At 38.5% G+C, this 22129-nt stretch overlaps 1 protein-coding gene across 1 annotated transcript in view; it reads left to right on the forward strand.

Moving 5' to 3' along the window:
* The window catches only part of tbc1d16 (TBC1 domain family, member 16), a 56815-nt gene extending 35802 nt beyond the window's left edge, over positions 1–21013 (forward strand). The window contains exons 8-13 of the mRNA XM_041221230.1: positions 1240–1374; positions 2351–2537; positions 2743–2922; positions 7274–7420; positions 9015–9252; positions 20640–21013. Of these exons, the coding sequence (XP_041077164.1) occupies positions 1240–1374; positions 2351–2537; positions 2743–2922; positions 7274–7420; positions 9015–9252; positions 20640–20662 (910 nt within the window). The 3' untranslated portion in view covers positions 20663–21013. The remainder of the gene's footprint in view (positions 1–1239; positions 1375–2350; positions 2538–2742; positions 2923–7273; positions 7421–9014; positions 9253–20639) is intronic.
* Positions 21014–22129: the final 1116 nt, after the last annotated feature.

The following is a 22129-nucleotide window of genomic DNA, read 5'->3' on the forward strand; positions in this document are numbered from 1 at the left end:
TAGCTCCCCACTCTTGCTGGCTCACTTAAGAAAACACAGTGAAGGGAAACGCTTTGCTATCATCCAGCATTTCCAGAGTTGCTTGAAGTTGCATCAGGTTGCAGCGAAAACAAACAGGCTAGTGAAATTACTTCTGCTATTGTTACTCTCTCCAGGAGTGAAAGCTTTACCTGGAGGTGAAAGAAACAGGCGTTTTCTCATGCAAGACTGAGTTACGCATTAGTAGAAAGAAAATAACTTTGAAAATGTTTGTCCTTTTTAATATGAGTAATATTGTTATTTAAGTAATAATTACAACTCGGTTAAGGTGGCAATAAATACAAGTTTATTATTATTGTTGTTGTTGTTGTTATTATTTAAGCATTTATATCCAAAGCAGCAACCATTAACTGCTCAGTAATTGGCAGTGGCACCTGTTAGGTGTCCCAAAGTGAAGGCAAGAGCACTTAACGAAAGGGAATTTGTGAAAATATAATGACCACTGCAAAGGATAGCAGTGATATTAAAAACTAACGAATGTGTTTTGCTTAAAGGTGATTTAAGATTTTACTTTGGATTGATGGCTTAACCTGCTTAACATGTTTGTCACTGTGTAAACTAAGTCTGAAAATAAAATTATAAAGACCTGTTAGCATTTAGAAGGCTTCTATCTATCTGTGTGATAACGATGGCTCTACTCTGAGTGTCCTGATCTGTGGGTCTTATAATGCTGTTATTATTGCTGCATTATTGTTAAGCACTTAGTATTTATAATAATATTAATTACAGGTTATTTCTACTTTAAAAATGAAGCAAAAGATTATTTAAGATTGTTTCAGAGGTTAGACTCCTGTCTGCAGGGGTTGCTAGAATCCAGACCGATGCAGGCTCTAGTCTTGTTAAAAAAGAAAAGAAAGGGGCCGTTTCTGACACCAAACTCATGTTGGGTTCCTAACGGCTTCACTGCCTAGACTGTACCCCTTAAAGGAATCCAGGGAACTAGGGTCCATCTCAGAAGCAACCCTCCACCCTATAAATCCAGCAGTGTTACAAGTTCAGACATGTTTTCTCATAGCAGTGAACGCTCTGGGCTTTTTGCCTTCAGGCTCTCATGTTTACTTAAAACCACTTTACTGCTGGCTGATTCATGTTTCTGTCAGATTTATAGCCTCCACCTTGCCGCTCAAGCATTGATTTTAGGTTAGTTCTCCTAAATCATTTTCTTTTTTGTTATGTTTTGTTTTGTTCCCTCACCGGCAGGTTGTCTATGACTCCAGAGGAACACAAAGAGTTTTGGAGGAAAGTCCAGTTTACGGTCGATAAAGACGTGGTGAGGACAGACCGCAGCAATCAGTTCTTCAGAGGAGAGAACAACCCCAATGTAGAGATTATGAGGTAAGGACCAGTCTACCAAAAGGACACAGGAGACAGAAAGGCTGTAATTCGCTTGAGCATTCAATTTTGTCGTTTTTTGCATCGTATTTCGTGTATTAGAATATCATATGATGTGTTTCTTAATTTTTCCTTTTCCATTATGTGTGTGATTAGAGGTATAGTTTGATAATATATTGTATAGTTTTATAATTTTTTTTTGCATGAATAAAAACTTAATCATTCAGGCTTATCTTTATGTGCTCAAAGCATTTCAAGAAAATGTCATTGAGGACCATAGGAACGCTATTTGAAACCCTGCATATTCTTTTGGGGCCTTGTGGCAGGCTGGCGAGTGGATAGAGGCCCAGAGACAGACTGCAGTTCAAAAAAATAACTATTTTATTATAAATAAACACAAAATGAAAGGGCACAAGGACCAAAACAAAACAATTTAAACACAAAGAAAGACAAAAAGCAAAATTTACAAAAATAACAGTTTCCAGGCTGGGCAATGCCTTCACTGGATTCAAGTTTTCCAAACAACCAAAAAAAACCAACCTACTTCCTCAGCTCCCTCTCCCCAAATGAGAAGCAGAGGCCTCCTTTTATATCAGGTGGCTGGGCGCTGATTGATCGTTAATCAACCTAATCAACTAATCAACCCCAGCCACCTGAACATAATAAACCCAGGCAGGCAGGGGAAGTTAACCCCATCCCTGCCAATTTAGGGCAGAGCTTTGCTCTGCCACAGGCCTGTTTTATGCAAAGGTGTAAAACAATTGTAACCGAAAAAAAATTGCAGGAAAACACTTAGTTGCAGGAGTAGTTTCTTCCTTGTTTTGTACAGTAGCAATACAAATATTCTTCATAATAACTAGCATTAGAGAAACAAGGCCCTTTCACAATGCACTCTCCTACTGAGAAATAAAAAAAAACGGGGGGGGGGGTTACATAAGTGAACTCGAGTCGTATTTCTCTCTCTGCGGTGTTCCTCCAGACGTATCCTGCTGAACTATGCCGTGTTCAACCCAGAGATAGGCTACTCCCAGGGGATGTCGGACCTGGTGGCTCCCATCTTGACTGAGGTTCAGGATGAATCCGACACATACTGGTGCTTTGTGGGGTTGATGCAGAACACCATCTTTATCAGCTCTCCCAGAGATGAGGACATGGAGAAGCAGCTTGTGAGTCACATCACTGTATTTCTTCACCACTTGTCCTCTCTGTCTTCTGTCCCCCTCTCATCCCTCTTCCCTTCCTCCCCTCTCTTGTGAGTCACTTCTTAAATACAAAACTCAGGCCCATTATAATATTTACCCTTTTCTCTCTCTCTTGCACAGTTTTTCGCATATCCCTAGTGTGTGTGTTGCTCACTGCTGTGTATTTCAGATGTACCTGCGCGAGTTGCTGCGATTGATGCATCCTCGTCTGTACCAGCACCTGGTGATGCTGGGCGAGGATGGGCTGCAGGTGCTGTTCTGCCATCGCTGGATCCTCCTCTGTTTCAAGAGGGAGTTCCCCGACGCAGAGGCCCTGCGCATGTGGGAGGCCTGCTGGGCACACTACCAGGTGCGGTACCCTCCACACACCTCCATACAGCTAGAGAGGACCTTAGCCAGGTGTGGTACCCTCCACACACCTCCATACAGCTAGAGAGGACATTAGCCAGGTGCAGTACCCTCTGCACACCTCCATATAGCTGGAGAGGACATTAGCCTAATTTGACTACCGTTAAATAGTATAGCTGCTGTTATTCTAGGGGTTGTATATCCACTTCGGTCATGATTTAAAAAAAAAAAAAAATAATAACTAACATTTTTAGAAATTTAAGCAGTTTGAGAAGTTGCCCTGCCAAAACCTTGAACTAACATTTATGCATTATAAAATAAATACATAGATAGGAAATGTAACATGATACAAATGTGCACGCAGTGACTGAAAGTGATATGAATGATTTAACCCATTTAGATATGCTAAACGAAAGTAACATTCTGTGACAAACATTTTGTCTTTGTCAATGTTGTCATACAAGGATGATTGTGTATCCATAACTATAAAAATGCTGTGATAAAATATGTAGTAATACTAAAATAAATGTTCACATTCTGTAACGGGTGATTCAACTAGAAGTTTGCACAGGTTTAATTTTGTATTAGACAGGTTTATTGTAAATCAGCTGCCTTAATGCTAAAGCATATACGTTACAAAGAAAGTGCATAAATACTGTAGGATCTCTCCATCTGGTATTTGAAAAGGATACGCTGCCCCTTTAAGCTAGGCCGTGCATGTGGCGATGCAGAAGGAGGTCAGTCGCTGGCAAGTCATGTGACTGTTTTCCACTCAGCACAGTTTCAGGGGTGGAGTCAGCTGCTCAGTCACACTGTGGGTATAGTCTGCACATCACAGTTCATCCGGATTCACAGTCTTTTTCTCTAAATGACCTGCTCTTCACCCACTAACCTACTGTTCACATTGCAGCTCAAAGTGCATTAGTAGTGTGGGCTGCAAGATTTTAATGCTGCATGACGGGCTTGAAGCCTATTCATGCAGATGTGATGGAGAGAGTAAAATGGCATGCTTGTGTTTACTGAGACCATGTCTCAGCTCTCTGTCAGGCAATTATGTTTGAAACCTTTTATATACATGCATGCATACTAGGGGTTTTAGTCTTGGCATTTTCTTTTAATCGTTTAATCATCTCATTGGGATGGTTAATTACCCAATTAATCACACCCATTTGCTATAAAATGCAATTGTAATGAAAGACTACTAAAAGTAACACTTGATATTAATGCTGTTTTTTGCAAGTTTTTATATGACACCTAACGTTTTAAAGGCAACTTTAATTTAATTGAACAAATTGACAAAAAATAAAAATGTTTACTTGCATGTAATCATTTTCTCCCCAGTTTGGAAAGCCCCAATTTTTTTTTTTAATTTATTTTTTTATTTCAACCTGGTTCACCGCTGTCACCCCCGCGCTGACACGGGAGAAATGAATACGGACACACCCGTCCACCGAAACGTGTGCCGTTAGCCGTCCGCTTCGAGTAGGAATTGTAATGTTTGTCCATCTTATTTTATAATAACTTTATTGAAGATTATATTAAACATTTGTTTAATACAATGTTGCACCCCCCATTTGCGCATTTTCTACATTCTGCATGCAGCAAATCCCCTCCCTCCCTCCCTATTTACAAACTGAAGCTGTATCTAAATATATTTTATTTTATTTTATTTGTGCATAAAATGTATTTGATAGTAAAAAACGCTGCCGCTACACTTTCAAATGAAAGAGGGCTGGGCTATAGAGGTGCTGAGCTACAATAGGTCTGAAACAACACAAGCTCTGTGGACAGGGGTTGGTCAGATTAAACGTGATCCCTGCCTGGCTGGTTAGTTGATTGAGTCAATCATCCTGGAGACCCACTGAGTCTGCCATTTACCGTGGAGCTTTTACAATTGCCAGGCACCCCCCTAATAACCTGAAAAACACTGTATTTTCTTTCTCACATACTGTTTTTTGCTGCAGCACGTAGGTAGACTAGATTAATCGATCAATTAATTTTTAATTGATCAACATCCGCAGGCATGATTAATTGATTCATCTTTAATCGATTAAAACCCCTAATGCATACAAACATACTGTAACTTTTTTATGCACACTTAATTTATATAAAAAATAAACACCTAGCTCTACTCAAGCACAAACTAAACATACAGGAACACACTAACAATAAACAAGGCAGCTAAACTTGTTTACCCGTTAACAAACAAACACACTGTTTTACACACTGTAGCACGGTAACACACAGGTTTCATTTGACTACTCGGTAGCAGGGCACACCTTCCTGCTTCCTTCTACTCAACAGTCCAGAACAGACTGTCTGTCTCTCTTGTAAACTCTGCACCAGGCTTTAATTTACAATAACTGCCAGGTGCAGGTGGTAATTTAACAATTAACAATATAATGAAACAATTAACACTCCCATTTACAGGTGTACTTGGCAGGGAGAATTGTAACCCCCTCCCTGCCTTGCTACAATACATACACACATACATACAATAAATAGTGCTAAAAAACAATATAATATTCATCCAGCTGTACATAATAATGACAGTTCCATCAATGGGCTTTGGTGGCATAGTAAACTACAAGAGAAAAGGTGAAGATGGTTTATCAGTGTCACCAGAACCCTGAAATGGAATTGTGATGGGGCACACCCCGCCCCTGTGCATAATATGTTTTGTATTATTTTTGTATTTGTATTGTTATTTAAAGTGCAAAGCTGCCCGCCATTACTGTTATTGTTTGTATTTTATTGGACTACTCTCGTGAGAATGATTATTGAATTAGCTGACAGTCCCGCAGATTTATTAAACTCGTGCAAACTATAGCCAAGGGGTTAATAAGATCGTTAATAGCTAGTTAGCCCCTCGGCCATAATATAAAAGAGCTGTAGCTTTGGCTGCACGGGGAGGGTGTTTGGAGGCGGAACGAGATACGTGGGTCGTGAGAGAAAGAAACAGATCTAAACACAATTGCTGGTTGTACTCCAGCACGATACTTGTTTGCTTCTGTCTATTTATTGTGGCCAACATCCCATTTTGTTTTGTGTTGTGGGAAAGTGTTTGCGTTTTGTCCGAACCTTTTTGTTTTGTTATTTTGATTATTAAATAGGCGCGTCAGTGCTTTGCATACCTTGCAGGCTTGACTTTGTTATTCTTCTGTGTCTGACGTTAACACACAAGCCATGCTGCCACAGGAATTCTAAACTAGTTCTACTGCATTTGCGTATATTATACGCTATAATTGTAGAAAGCTGCAAGGTTGCAGGAAACAACTGTTTTTATATTGAGCAAATTGCTAATTGTATATATTTTGTCTACCATATGGCCTTTGCATTGCTTTGAAACTTTAAAATATATTTTTATTACGTTTTTATGAAATTCCCAAGAGATTTTTAGTACCGTTGTTATTCGTGAAAGCACCAGGTAATTCATATCTGATCAGAACCAAAAGAAGCTGCTGATCTGGTTAGTGCTAATGATTATATGTGAGAGCTAAATCCGCAAGCTTGTTAATTGAAGCACCACTCTTAATGTATTTTATATCTGACTCATACCAAACGCAACAACACTTGAATGTGCATTAATGTGGTGTTTGTGACATCTGGGATACTAGAAAAGCAGCTCTGTAGAATTGTTGCTGCACAGAACCATATATTACATGGCTAAGTCTTATGAGATGATTTCTTTAATTGAACATAATAGAGCAAGACAAGTGTGGCCAAAAATACACTGTTTGCCATTATAACATAATGAATCACTCTTTTAGTCTCTTAAAGGGGAGTTCAGTCTGAATCTCAGTTCTAATATATACATTGGTGGGTGTCATTAAGGATAATATATATTTCCAATCTCTTAATATGTATTACAAGGCAGGGGAGACAGTAGCACAATAGTTCAAGTCATACACGTGTTCCAGAATAAGGGATCTGAGACCCAGACGAGGAGACACATCAGTAATTAAGCTATGAAGTTGCTGCTTACCTTAGATTTTTTTTTTGATTCATAATTGAAGTTGATGTCAGGATAAGCCATTTCTTGTGAAGCTACACTTAGACGGCTTCAGATTTACAAACAGATTCCCGACTCTGTGCAGTTTTTCATTTCTGTTATTTAGATTTACAGAATACGTTAATAATAATAATAATAATAAATAATAATAATAATAATAATAATAATAATAATCCTTATTCTGTAATAATTGTAATGTTAATTGTTTCTTTTAATAGCAGTGTGATTCACCCTGCCTTGTTTTCCATTTAAAAACATGTAGGTGACCTCAATTTGCAAGCCAGCAAATTCCATGCACATCATTTTCATAATGATAGCACTTAGTGTTTTGCTTTTACAGACGGACTATTTCCACCTGTTTATCTGTGTGGCAATTATAGTGATCTATGGAGATGATGTCATCGAGCAGCAGTTGGCAACTGACCAGATGCTTCTCCATTTCAGCAACCTGGCCATGCATATGAACGGGGAGGTTGTGCTGCGCAAGGTAGGTGTAATGAGCTAGCACAGCGTCCCTAGTTATATTGCTGTCTGCAAATTCAGTGTACTTATATACCCTTCCATTCCAGATGATATACTCTAGAACCTTCGTCCTACATTTATCACAAACCAGGTCCAGGTCCACAGGGTGGCAGTGGCCCTCAGATTACAGAAAAGTGTAGTTGCCTAGAATTATCTGAGACATGCTCTGTTTAAAAAGCTGTGTGGTATGGGTGTGAAATGTATTCATCTTGCTTCATTTAGCTTTATATTTTCAGTTTCATCCATCGCATCTGGTGACTTTTGAAAGCTCAGATGTTTAAAGCACACCTGTGTACTAGCCATTAGCCTGCCCCCTGATCGTTGTGTATGTATAGTTACCAAGTGTTCTTTGTGGCATTTCTTACTGTATATCCACCTGAGGCAGAGTGCTGCAGGGAGGCACTAATCTCTTTTGGGGTCACAGGAGTGATTTGTAAAGTTTTGTAAAGATCACCAGGATGGGTTGGTGAAAAATGTAAATCTAAACAATAAAAATAACTCATCTGATATCTCACCCATACCAAGCTGCTGTTTAGGGTCCATCCGTGGACAGCAACTCACTGCTTTCCTTGTTGAAAATGTTTTATAGGTACTTACTAATAGCAATTTGCATTTCTCTTGTATCTCTGTTGATATCATTTGAATAATCCTGATGTCCACTGTTGAATAATAAAACACAATTTAACTTGCTGTCATAAAGTCACAGTTATCAGTCCGTTATGATTCAGTGTCGGCATCTGTCTTTATTCTCGGGACGGTCCCGTAAGCAGCTTTTTTATTGAACAAGTCTGCCAGAAAAAGAAGGCAGCAGAAAATGTAGTTCTCTTTCCAATATTTACTTTGGTAGGCAAGCCAGCCTGCTTTGACCACTGCTTTTTGAATTGCATTTTATATCAGAAACCGCTTAGATTGATTTTTGGTTCTATAAATGACAAGGGAAATTCTGATTTGGCTTTCCTCTTCAATAGTGAGGTTTTGCGGTGCCAGTTGCTAAAACTAAATCCTGTTCCTCAAAGGAAAACAATAACACCTTAAAGGGGCAAGTGAATTCCGCCACACTCTACGCTTACCTAGACAGTTTAGTATAACCAGTCTGTGCACTGTGCAGCTGTTTGTTGATAAATACTGAGAGGGCATTGTTTGTTGTAAGGAAAAGGGGAAACACTCCATGATTGCCTGTGCTGTTCCTTCTGTTTGGATGGCAGAAGGACAAGAAGCATTTTAAAGTAAACCCCTTTTATATTTGCAATACCCTGTAGCATATATATATTAATACTGTGCTATGCCAGCCCGTTTTAAAACCACAGTAACTAATGCGTAACATTGTTAATCTGTATACATCTTTGCACAGTAGCTGCATTGGGGTTATAAAAAAATGACACATTTGGAGGAGAGCAAAAACTATTGAATTTAGTAGATGTTTGAGTAGCAGTCTATTTGTGTTCAATGAATGACATCAAAACAGTATTTTGAAACAGTAGAAAAACTTTAGGAAACTATGCAGACAAAGTTTCTGACGGAGTGTTTTTTAAGTTGTAGTCCTTGCTTTCCCCTTTCAGGCCAGAAGCTTGCTGTACCAATTCCGCCTCCTTCCCAGAGTCCCCTGCAGCCTTCATGACCTGTGTAAGCTGTGCGGGCCGGGCATGTGGGACAGCTGCTACATCCCGGCAGTGGAGTGCTCAGGAAACCACCCCGGATCAGAAAGCTGCCCGTACGGGGGCACCGTGGAGGCCCCCTCCCCCAAACAGGCCAGCGAGGGCAAGAAAGGCTCCAAAACGCGAGACATCTTCAACTTCCGTAAGCAGTCCTAAGGCTCAGTGGGCAGGGCTTCTTTCTGAGGGACGCCAACTACACGCTGGGTTCTGTGGGCCTGTTTTTCAAAGCTGGGCTGCTTACTATACAAATCTCATTTAAGTTGCTTCTTTTGTGCTGGTTGCTCAGATATTGAGTTACTATACTCCTAATTTTTCTCTGCATCTGCCTTTACTTGGCTTTGAACTTGTCCGGAGAGTCCCAAGTGCCTGGACTGGACATACTTTCTCATTCCTGTTAGTGTGCCAGGTCATATTGGCACATGAATGAAATGAGGAAATCTGTTCAGTTAAAAGCCAGGTAAAGGCAAATTTAGAGAGAAAATATTATAATGAAATATTGGAGCCTAGAACCGCTAAGAATGATTGTGCAAACACTAAAATAGTATGATGAATGTAAAAAAGCAACTTAAATCTGTTTGAAGATACTTGTTCTTTTAAATCGACTGGCAAAATATACATATACAATTTAATTTGAGGATCCTCTTAAGTGCTTCTTGGGTTCTGATGAGATTAGTTGCATTATACAGTTTATTTTTTAAATGAAGCACAGTTTTACATTGGTGCTTCACAAATCAGCATGCAAATGTTTTTGCTGTGTAAATTTTTACATTAACAATGTAGCAAAATACTATTTTAAATGATTTAATTCAAAACTGCCCTTGTAAACCTCTTAACCAGCTTTTGAAAATTGGCTATTACATTGGGGGTCAGGTGGCTTTGTGATTAGGGTACTGGGTGACTGTGTGGAAGGTGGAGGGTTAAACAGATGTCACTTCCAGGGTGAAGGGTTAGCTGGTGTAAAACAGGTACAGTACAGTAAGTACTGGTTTATAAAACTGAAACCTGGGACTCTAAATGGGAAGCTGCTGTGTTAAGAAAGAAATCCAGGACGCTTAAGTAGCTGTGCCGCTTAATAAGTCCTGTTATAGGAAGGAAATAAGGACCTTATCAACAAAGAAGAAACGCTTGTTAAAACAAAACAAACAAAAAAAACAAAAACGCAGTGTTCTGCAGTGAAGGACGAAGTAGTTTTAAAATAAACTCTTTCGGGGACCCTCCTTCTAATTGAGAAGATACTAATGCCTCCACATCACCTCTGCACTCCTGTTTTGTGTTAATACAGTATAGGAACATTTGCTGTTGTCATCTTTTATGAACTGAGCTAATCAACAGATAATAAAAAAAAAAAAAAGGGAAGACGAGCATCAGTGTAAGGCTTGTTCACGTGAGCCCCGCTTCCGCCAGCTTGTCTAGGCCTTGGAGGATTTGTGAATTTGTTCAGCTTAGTTTGTTTACATTTGTTTTGCGCTGTTGGGTGAAACCACCCCTATATGTGCAGTGCTATCGGTTTCCAGTCATTGGAAGAGGGATTTTCTATAGTCTGCTTCAACTGTGTATCGATTTTAAATGGATTTGTCTGGATTTTTACTAGATCTCTTCTCAACACCACGGGGCGAATATATTGGATTTTGGTCACCATTGTAATATATATGTCGGACATTAAAGGTTGATAAGAAGAGATCCAGTAAATAAAAACACAAAGGTTATTCACGTCCAGTATTTTGTATTTTATAGTTGTTTTGCATTTCTAAAACATAGTATCGGGATAAACACACACAGTATTTTGCTAATATTTTGTTGTGTTGCATCTGGGCTTAGTTTTCTAAAGGGGGAATATTGAAAAAGGGAACGTGAATCAATGAGTTGTCTTTTATTCTTTCAGTGGCACTGCAAAGAAGACTTTTGCCTAAACTGGCACATGAAGGCAATGTACAAATGTAGATGTAGCTTTAGCGCAGTACAAGGTAGTTAAGATTAGGGTTAAAGTTTGTAGAAACACTAATATTGTCGCCTCCATTTATGACCATATTTCAGTAAATGATATATACATATATAAATAATGACATTAACTTTTCTGTATATATTGCACATATCATATGATCCTTGCATGTATTTAGATATAAAAAGTGTGACTGGGTTTTAGGGCCTCTGAAAATTAAGAAAGAAAATAAAAAACACTGGACAGTATATGTTTTGTTGGAAGAAAATATATTAAATGCTTATATAGGGTGTGTTTCAGCCCTGATAAAACTGTTTGGATTTATGAAAAACTGTGGTCAGGAACTTGGGTAAAATTATTTATAGAGCCTAAGTAAGGAACGGTTTGAAACTTACAGTATGCAACCAAAAATGATCTACTAATTTGAAAAGAAATGGATAACATAATTATCCAGAGAGTATTCCCAGGATTTAAACACAATAGGTGCACGAAACAAGAAGCCAAAGTTTTCTTTAAAAAAAAATAAATAAGAGGAAGTGAGACCAATTCCCCCCTGTGAAAAGATTTGCCTATTAACCAGGTGCACTTTTGACTTGAAGGTGATTTAGTGAAGTATGCTGTACAGCTGGACCAGCATTTTGCATCAGAGTTCAAGAGGATCTGGTGTTCACAAACTATTCAAATACAATGGCTGTGTACTGCATGAGAAGCCCTACTGCTTCAGATCGAAATGCCACCGCCCTAAAGCTTACAAACATGCTGTGTTGCAAACCACTTTACATTTTATTTTTCCATTTCATTTATTTATGTTAATAGTGGGTTGGTTGTTAACTCCTCAGGGGAAACACCTCTAGGATTAACCATTCTACAGCGCTGTGGTTTCCAGGATCTATTCCACTCCCAGAAATTTTTCCCAGCCAAATCCTAGATTTGGCTGAGGGTCAATAGACTCATTTAGGACTTCATTGGAACAAAGCAGTAGACTGGCACAGACCTCAAGGCAGAGTCCTGCGCGGGTCCGATTTGTACGACCTGCTTCCGACCTGGACCTGCTGCTACAGGACCTGACCCTAACCTCAACCCGCTGCAGCACCCGTGACCCGACCCGAACTGCCTGCGTCGACTGATATCGTCTCTACCATTCTCCACTAATTGAGTTTAGGCTCTATGGCGCGGTAGCTGTCTCTAGTGGCTTGGATATATTTTAACATTTGTAACACATTAACTGATCTTTTGTGACCTGGACCGCAAACAACGAAAAAGTTTGCTTTCCGATCCCGATCCGCTTTGCGGGTACCCAAGCCGATGCAGGCCAGAGTTGGGAACCTATGACATCGCATTAAAAGGTGGCACTATTTAAATCTGTGATTGATTTGATGAGTGGTACTAACTTGTGCCTAATTGAACCCATTCCAGTACAGGGCCTAGCTCCAGCCATACCCTACATTTTAAATTGAGCTTCCTAGAACCTTGTTTCAACACATTTTTAATTCGGTAGTTGAGATCCTGAAACCATGTGATTGCCTTGTGAATTAATTTGCAATTTTCTGAAAATCATTTTCACACGTTATTTAGGCAGAGGGTAAAAAAAAAAAAAAAAAAAAAAAAAAAAAAAAAGCCACAACAAATTAGTCCCCCGAATAACATCTCTCTACAGGAAATAGTGATGCGTGTTCTAATTTCCTGTTATCACGAAGAACAGCATAAACCCAATAGGTAGAGCAATTGCTGGGTAGAAGTGTCTAAAAAACTGCTAATTAGAAACTAGAGTACGTAGTATAGCACAGTTTCATGTGGTATGGGTAAAGATTCTAGCATGGGTGGGATGTTCCAGCATTTGCAAAAATGTGACTGAATTGTAATTGTAGTTCTAAGACACTGACTATCCTCTTTTTATGATTCCACAGTTAACTAATTTGGCCAAATCACGGTTATGCTGACAGGAAATTGTGCAAATACAATATTTTGCTTTAAAGAGGCCTTCACTAAGCCATTCTTTTCAATATTTCATGTTTTTTATGTGTAAAATATCGCTGTACCTGCTGACTTTTTGATTGAGATGAAATTGGTACTTGGTGTCTCAGTTGTTGGCTTCAGCAGACGCTTTCCACCAAAGTTGAAAATACAGATTTGCTATTTGAACATGTGCTTTAATTTTGTCATTTTTAGTAGTCCTTGGAAATAAAGAAAGAAGCTTGTGTTGAGTCTGGTGATGAACTGGGTTTTGTCACTCTTTTAAAGGCAAGTCTCCTTTCTTAGGTTCAGTTTTTCTATTTTCTATAAGAGGCTACACTGCCCTTTACATGCTTGTAAAAGCTTAGATGTATTGTTTTATTGAAACCAAATCCACCCCAAGGTGTTGTTTAAGACTTTACCCTTTCACAATCAAAATGTGTTTTTGTTTTAGTTTGTCTCTAATTTACTTTTTGCATGTGGTAAACTCATCCAACTTGGCTAGCCGAGTGGCCTGGGATTGTGGATGACGTGCAGCGCAGCTGCAGAGCCCAGCGCTGGGCTGGCAGGACTTTTCTGCCTGAGGGAGATAAAACCAGGCTGATGTGAAAGGCCGTTTCCTGGGGAATAGGGAGTGGAGACTGCACTGGAAGAGCACCTTTCACAGGAGATACCAGGGAGGTTATTAGGATGAATTGCAATTAACTCTTATACTTTTTATTTACAAGGAAAGAAGCTGTTGCTTCCTTGACTCTTTTTAAAAGGCTATGTTACATTTTAAAATAAATGGCCACTGTATGATTTCCAGTGGAATAGCCGGACATTTTGGAATTTTCTTTGTGCCTGTATAACTTGAATAACTACTAAACAATAAATGCAAAATAATTGAAATGATATGCTATTTCTACTATAAGTGAAAGCAGTTCTTTCCAAATGCATGCCTCGCTGGTTTTGGCAGAAACCTTTTCTGTAGGAAGAATCTTTTTAATGAGCCTGAAAACTGACAAGCATTTCCATCTGAACTGAAATGTTAGGATTACACGGTGGGGAGTTTTAGCATGACAAGCAAAAAGATCTGATCTACTAAAAACATCAAATTGTGACCGCAGAATGTAAGACAGGAGAGTATGGATGGATTTGATGGCTTTGCAGTTCTGTCCTACACCTTTCTCTGAAGGTTAATCCTTAGACTTTAATCTAGCCCCCATTTTGTTGCCTTTTACCTTAGAAAGCAAATACGCAATGTAGTGCTACAGCATGAAGTGAGAAGATGCGGACCCTAGAGCACTGTGGGAAGCCTGATACCAAGAACTTGCTTTGACAATAATTTATTATAGCAAAGAATGACTCACAAAGCAGTTCTTGTACATGTAGAGTATTTCACAAATAGCCCGGTCAGACAGGAGAGGGGGAGGGTATATGAGATTGTGGTTTAACCTTTGAAATTGGCGGCCGGACATTTCAAACCACAAGTGTGTTCGCGTTGATGAGAACATGATGCTGTTATGTTGTTGCAAGGGTATATTGTGTGTCCTTTATTTTCACCTGCAAGTCAACAATGAAAAAACTTGCAAACTAAAACGCATTCTCTCAAAAAGAGACAAACAGTTACAGTCTTGCATCTTAATACCCAATTGGAGCAGCCTTAGCTCAGCAGAACTAAAATACCTAAAAGTCTTGAAGATTTAAGATTGAAATTTGTGTCGATATAAATTGTTTGTGAGCTAGTTTAGACACCACAGCTAAAACTGGTGTGGTTGAGACTGCGTTAGACCCGAGACCAGAGTCTCCAATGAAATCACTTGACTGTGTGGCATGGGAGGATGAGGCAGCAAGACAATAAGCCACTCATTCTAAAATGGATGCTTAACAAGAGACAAGGATTGATACTGAGCATTTGTATAAGAGTTTCCTTTATTGCACTGTTCTGATATCATGCAACACAATCTGATTGCACAAATATGATTTTAAAAAATCCATCAGTAGGTTACTAAAGAACCCAGACACATAGAGAAGCATTGCTTCATCATGTATGCACTAGTATTGTGTGCCTGAGATCTGACAGGCATTACCACTCATGCACTGCTTGCTCCCTTCACTATTATTCATTTGATGTTAGGTGTAATAATGCTTGAAATATAATCGGAAAGAAGGCACGAGTCAGAGTAAACACTGAATGAATTTTTTGTTTTTTCCCCAAAGAGGGAAAGACAGGTTTACCTCATTCCCAGCTGCTTTGGAGAGACAGCGCCTGAATGCATATTGGCTTGCTGCAAAGCTTAGAATACTCCAGAGGTATATTGGTTCAAAAGCCGTTCTACAGAACAGTTTGGCCAAGTAACACTGTACACACATGCACCTGCCATAACAATGCCAATAGTGTACAAGGCCACCACAGGCAGTCAAAACAGCATTCAATAGGGCAAGTCTACAAGGTGTTGTTCTGGATGTCAACATAACCATTCCTTGTAATGATTGTGTCTAATTCTTTTAATTATGTTTTAGGAATGGAAATCTGTAGCAAAGTCTCCAGAATGGACCGCAGAGTCGTCACTTTGTAGGCGGTTCTTTGTGAAAGATGAGTTATTTGTGGATGCGGACACACCTGCCAACTGAGTGTCTATTATCAGTACTAACTTGAAAGAGGGAGATGCATCTTTTATAAGTTACAGAATGAATTCAATTGCGTCAGTGTGTCCATTTAAACTATATAGCACAGCTGTTTCTCTAATTGTTTACAAGATCTGCTCAGTGGTGTCTGGGTCTGAACGTAGATTGACCCAGTACTGTAACGTGTTGATGCTGATCAGTTTAACAGACATTTTCAGCTCTCTGTGAAAACTGATTCAGCAGCTACTAACTGATTACTGCAGCCCACGCTGCAGCAACATCTGTCACCTGGTTTTGTGAGAACATTTCTGAGTAAACTCATTTCAATGTGTGGGTTCTGCTTGTGCTGTTACCTTTCAAGGAATGTTGTGCCTCGAATCATTTTAGTTGCATTAAACTAAGTTGAGTTATTGCAGAAACTGAGTTTTGTTTTATTGTTTTTATTTCAGTTTTTTGGTGGTTGAGAAAAAACCTATTTTGGCACTGTTCTTGGTGAACAGGTGTCCACTTCATAGTGAGTCACATACTCATGACTACTAATGCACAGTATTATGAATAGGCTTTCAACTACACAATCAGCAGGGTTGGTAGGACAAAAGCCTGTTTTTTTTTTTTTTTTTTTTTTTTTTTTTTTTTTTGTAAAATATTATGAGTATAACAACAACAGTAACAACAAATTTAAAAATGGGCTTTTTTTCAAAATCTCACTTTGCATTAAGTGCTATAACAGAGTTTGATGGTGTTGTGTATAACCTCCTACTGCTGCATACAGAGGCAGGAGCTTGTCATTGGCTTTTAGAGCAGGCTTTTAGCAAGTGGTTGGTGGAGTTCTTCTTTCTGATCAATGAACTATTAATGAAGATAGACCCCAAGGAATTTGAGATTAATCTAGAATATAGTGTAATAATTGCTCTGTGAATCTGAAAAATTATTGTATTTTTTATTTTATTTTAATTCTACAAACAAACATGTCCTTATTCAGAATAACCAGATCCTCAATTAAAGTTGAACTTTAAACATATGTACCACACTCGGAAGAGACTCATTTTCTTGGAATGTTTGAATTACACAATGGTCACCTTATTTCAACCTCAGTTGCTGGAAATATCAAAAGTTTGACTGCTTGCTTACTCACTTGATTTCTACATTTATGAAGTCTCATTTTGTTCAGAGAAAAAGGATGAGCGCTTATTGTAATGTTTGTTTATTTTTGCAGATCCTTCCTATCTAGCTAGTGTTATGACAGTTTGTGGCAACCTACAGCTATTTAAAAAATGGAACATACTTTTGTTGGAATGCTTTCTAGGGGTGGTCCTGTGCCCGTTTAAAAATACTTTGTGGTTTTTGCCTCTTGAACTATATCATAGCTTGGCTGTAGGAGCATGTCATAGTGTGCAGCAAGAAGGTTTCAAGGAGTCATATAGTCGTGGGAGTGTAGGTTCGTGTCCTGACAGCACCGGTCCTCAGTGGGGATTCCAGAGTTGTCTTGGCGCTCTTGTGGGTTAGGGAGGCAAAACCGTAAAGGTCTGTTTCTCCTCGTCATCGTGGGATCGGAGGATGCCTACTGAACCTTCCGTTTCCTTGATCTGTGTGCAGTGAGGGGGATTCTAAATTGGGAAGAACATCAGGGGTAAAATGACTGGGCATTATGTAAAGATAAAAAGGTCTCAATGAGGATCCAATCTGTGTCCCTACAATACAGAGAACTAAATTTGACCTAGAATTTTGTAACTTTTTTCTTTTAGTATTACAAAAAGTACCACCATATTATCCAGTACTCTGTACATATTAAGGATATCAACCAACTACAAACATCAAGGCCTGCTTATGAAAAAAACAGCAGCAGCAGCAAAAAAAATTAAATAAAACCCCACAAACAGGCTATTGTTCTAGGCCTACTTAGATTGATACTGAGATCATTGCAAATACCCGACTCTAGCAATACACTTCTGGGCATACTTAACATGGGTAGATGAAAGGAATTGTCAGAACGTAGATCCATAATTCAAAAGAACAGGAAAGCTGTGTTCTATGTATGGCAGTATCAACAGGATGTATTTTTTCTCATTTTTAAACAACGACCATTACATTAAAAGGTGCTGCATTCATATTGGGAATGCAATAACCTTTAAAGTACATCCTTTTTTTAAATTGTGTTTCAATGCTGAAAGGCACAGGTTGAGAAGTAGACTACCTCCTTATGCTTTTTTTTTTTTTTTTTTTCTCCAAATATCGCAAATGTGTGCATGCCATTATCTTTTAAAAAATGAAACCGTATAACATTTTTAAATGTGTTTCATTGTTATTGGGCAATATTTTATGGTCATATTGCAGGAAAGAAAGGGATGCATCCCATTTTTAATAGAAGGCTTTAATGAAATTGTATTCTATCCAGGTTATATAAGAGAATTATTTGTCATGGCAACCTTACCTTGTCGTCGTCATCTGACATTCCAATTTGTTTAAAAAAATTAATGTGATAATGGGGTATGTATTAGGGAATTAATAAGTCATTAAATAAAAAGAAACACTGGGTGAAAAGGGAAGTGAATTAATATAGACTTAAAGGGGGGCTGTATTTAGATCTGCCAGTGATTAGATCATTAAAATAGATGTTGATGTGTTTGTTTAAAGGCTACCCGAGCTTCAGGTTTAATTGCTTTCAATACATCCTTAAACCAGACCTTCGTCGCTTTGAAACAGGGCGGCATCATCTTGGACCACAGAAGAAAGGAGAAGATTTTCTTTTTTCGAAACAAGTCTGCTTTTTTGTTTGACACACTGCAGCTCTGTAATATTAGAGGACAAAGCTATAACTGTTACTCCATGCGTGAAAAAAAAAAAAATCGGTGGTCTAACTGTAAGAGTTCAGTGGCAAATGCAGTTTACAACAGCTCCAGCAGTTGACATTAAAACCAGCAAATCAGTTTCTGGGGTAGTCTTTGAAATGTCAGGCGTTTTCTTGTTGTGATATTTTGAGCAACTTTACTCTTCCTTTTCTGATCAAAATCAAACTCTCTCTTGTAAGGTTGGGTTATTCTGGAGGAGCAGTGTGATTGGGTATCTTGCTTTTTACGATAGTTACCCCTGTTTTTGTATGTTATTATATTGGTACATGTTTCATAATCTACAGCTGCACTTTACCTATATATAATATGTGGGAAATTTCAGAATAAATGGCTGGTCTGTAGAACTATACAAAACCTCAAACCATAAAAAATGTGAACTAGCAGTATTTTTAAATTGAGTATAATAAGGCCATTGTTATGCCTATCAGAACCATTATGCACTACCCTTAATGTATTTCTGAAAGTACAACAAACTCCGCAATTAACTAGACTGGTAAAAGACAGCTTGAGCAGCTGTAATTCCGTAAACACTAGGTATGAGAGTATCCCAATGTCTTCCATAAAGCTAGCGCATTTTATTGCAAAGTCCCTCTTGACTACGCTTGCAGAAGTTGTTTGTGAAAGCATCTGAACCGGTTTCTTATGCATTTAACTGTGCAAGTTTAAATTGAGTTCATATTTGCTTCCAATACTAAAGATGCTGCAAAAACAGATCTCAAGAGGTAAGGCATGGATGTTTCTGTCGTGTGTATTCTGGATGTGAGCTTGAGATGACCTGAAAGGGGCTGTTATCCACCCGGTTATACCCATTTCTCTTAAAATGTAATAGTTTGGAGATTAATTCATTGTTGAGGTGCACTGATCACAAATAAGCACAGTGACTACCAACGCAAATTAAATGTCGGTTTCACAACCACCACAGGGTATCAATGTAAAAGTGGTCCTAGTCGAGCAATGTCTTCAAATTGTCTGCCATTTGGGTGAGGCTGACCTGAGAGTAGTCTTGAATGGGAAGTTGGGTACAAGAAGACAGTTCGCTGTAGTTGAATGCTGCTGGGACAGAAGTCAGGTGGTTATGATGTTATGAACCTTGACATTTCCTGTCAAGCTGTTCTGAAATGTTTGAGAAGTGTTTTTAAAAAAAAAAAAAAAAAAAAACACGAAGCCTGTAGCAAAAAAGTTTTCAGCGATTTATTAAATCAACACACAAAAGCAAACAACAGCATGTGACTGACTTGCCGTTTGAGTTCCTGAGAAGGCAGGAAACATCCATCTGATTAAGACACAAATATCAGTAACATCACTGAAAGCTGTTTCGCAAAGCTTCAACTGCACCTCCAGTTGGATCCTCAGCCTGTAGACTGACCCCCCAGTTAGGTATATTGATTTCCCCTCCAGAAAGAGAATCTTACAAGGAAGAGCCATTGGTGATGCAGAGCAGCCGTTGTTTCAATGGCTCCCATAAGACTTCTGATCAGAAGGCTTTAAGTATAGTTTAGACAAGTGGGGCCAGTCTGCTGGGAGACTATATTGAGCAACCTGACGAAAAGATACTGACTTAAAAATATGTAGCTATTGATTTATGACAAACTGTTCTGTGCAAATTGCTTTTTGAGTGCCTGCTCTATTTTGGAAAACCATGCGCTCTATGCCAAGTCTGCTTCCAAAAACAAAGCAAGTTTTGTTTGTGTCAATTTGACTGAGCCAGCATTACATGTTGGTCATATATATTAAATTGTTCTAAACAGTGTTGGATCTAAATACTGCCATGGTTTGTGTAATAAAAATAGGAACAAACCTGACCTTTTCCTTAAATGTACTGAATAGAGCTTACTTTCTACAAAGACCCCTTCTGTGTAGTTGATTTTAATGAAGATGTTATTTAGGTCCACCACTGTTTAGATTTAATCAAATAGACCCTGTTGTTCTGTTGAAATTCATAAGACGTTAAAAAGTTTTAAAAAATGACTGATATGTTAACAGGAAAGGGAAAAATCTCATTTGAAATTCATGCGATAAGGGTTTCTTTTCCTTTTTTTAAAATTCTCATCCCTGTTAAAACAAAGTGAAGTGGCTGCTTCTTCAGGCCTGGCCTGATCCCAAGGGGTAAAAAGTGGCTCCACATGTTGTTTATATTGCGTTGTTTATGTTGTGTTGTTTTGTTTGTTTATTTTTCAGATTTTGAATTGGAGTTGTTTTAACCATGAAGGCATGTCATTTGTAATTCTGTTGTAATCATTTGCACTAAAGGTACTGGTGATTTACTACAGGAAAGCACAATAAAATGAAAAAAAAAAAAAAAAAACGTATTGCAGCATCACTGTCCACCGTCGCCTTTCTGAATGTGAGCGAGTGAAATTATAATACCTGTTGTTATCGATGAATGAAGGATTGATATATACCAGTAAGAAGTCAACTTTACTTACACCCTTGAAGGAGGACTGCAGACACTTTACTATAAAAACATGTTCCACAACCTTTTTCACAATTAAAACCCTAACCTGTAACAACCTGTCATAATGGTTTTTGAAGTAATAAAAAATATTAAGTAACTGTTTCTGTGTGTCTTTTTTTTTCTCATAAACTGTACTGTGTACATTTTAATAACTTGCAGTGCTTGGGGCATCAGTTTTCACATGCAGACGTACCCAGACTTAAAGGCTTCAATCAGAACTAGATGGTAAACCTCCATGAACACTGTAATACACTGACTCTTTCATTAGGATGTGTACCTATATCGAGTTGGTCCACTGTTTGCCCAGGTCATAGCCTTGTTGATATGTGCCTTAGACTCATCAAGGTGCTGGAACATGTCTACAATAATATTTCATGCAATTGGGCAGAGGAATGTGGTGACAAATGCGTAATTCAAGGTTGTCCTAAACATGCTGATTTGGATGGAGAGCTATGGTTTGTGGTGGCCATGGAAGATGCCTAAAGTCTCTGTCATGCTCCTCAAACCATTCCCACAATTCTTACTCAGTGCAGCATTGCTTGGTGGACTTGATCCACAACAATGCTTAAGTAAACTCCAATTCATAATCCAGGAACCCAGGGTATACCAGGAGAACACCAGAACAATGCCAGATCCAATCTGGTAGATCGGTCTTATGGAAGTGCCTATCTTTTACAACATGGTGTTAATTTGCATGGTGCTGGTGCATGTTCAGTTTTATAGATGAACTGCTGAACCACATGTTACAACCCCTTACCTTTGTAATGTTAATGCAATCATTCTTATCTTATATAGTATGTTTTTTAGACCTTGTTGGGGAAATATCCTAGTTGCTTGCTACTGTCTCCCTGAAAAATATGAGACTTTGACCTTCCATTTCTGATGGCTCCATCTCCTATGTAATCTTTCTCTAAGCAAAGACCATGCAACAGAGAGTCCAGTAGCACACTAAGAGCAAGACATTCATATAAAGAAAAATGAAATATTGAGCTTCCATAATGCTATTAATCATAATAAAAAATATAGATGATTTGAAGGTATTACTGCCCTCTTTTGTAGAACAAAAGTGTGTTACTTTTCTGGATAGGTTTCGTGTTGCCATGCATTAATGTTTTAGATTATAGTTAATATGTGGTACAATCTTATATATGCCTTTTTCCCCCCTATTTATCAATCATCCAGGTTTTGCATATATACTGTGAAAGCTTGCTAA

The sequence above is a fragment of the Polyodon spathula genome, chromosome 21 (genome assembly GCF_017654505.1).
Source record: "Polyodon spathula isolate WHYD16114869_AA chromosome 21, ASM1765450v1, whole genome shotgun sequence".
NCBI lineage: Eukaryota > Metazoa > Chordata > Actinopteri > Acipenseriformes > Polyodontidae > Polyodon > Polyodon spathula.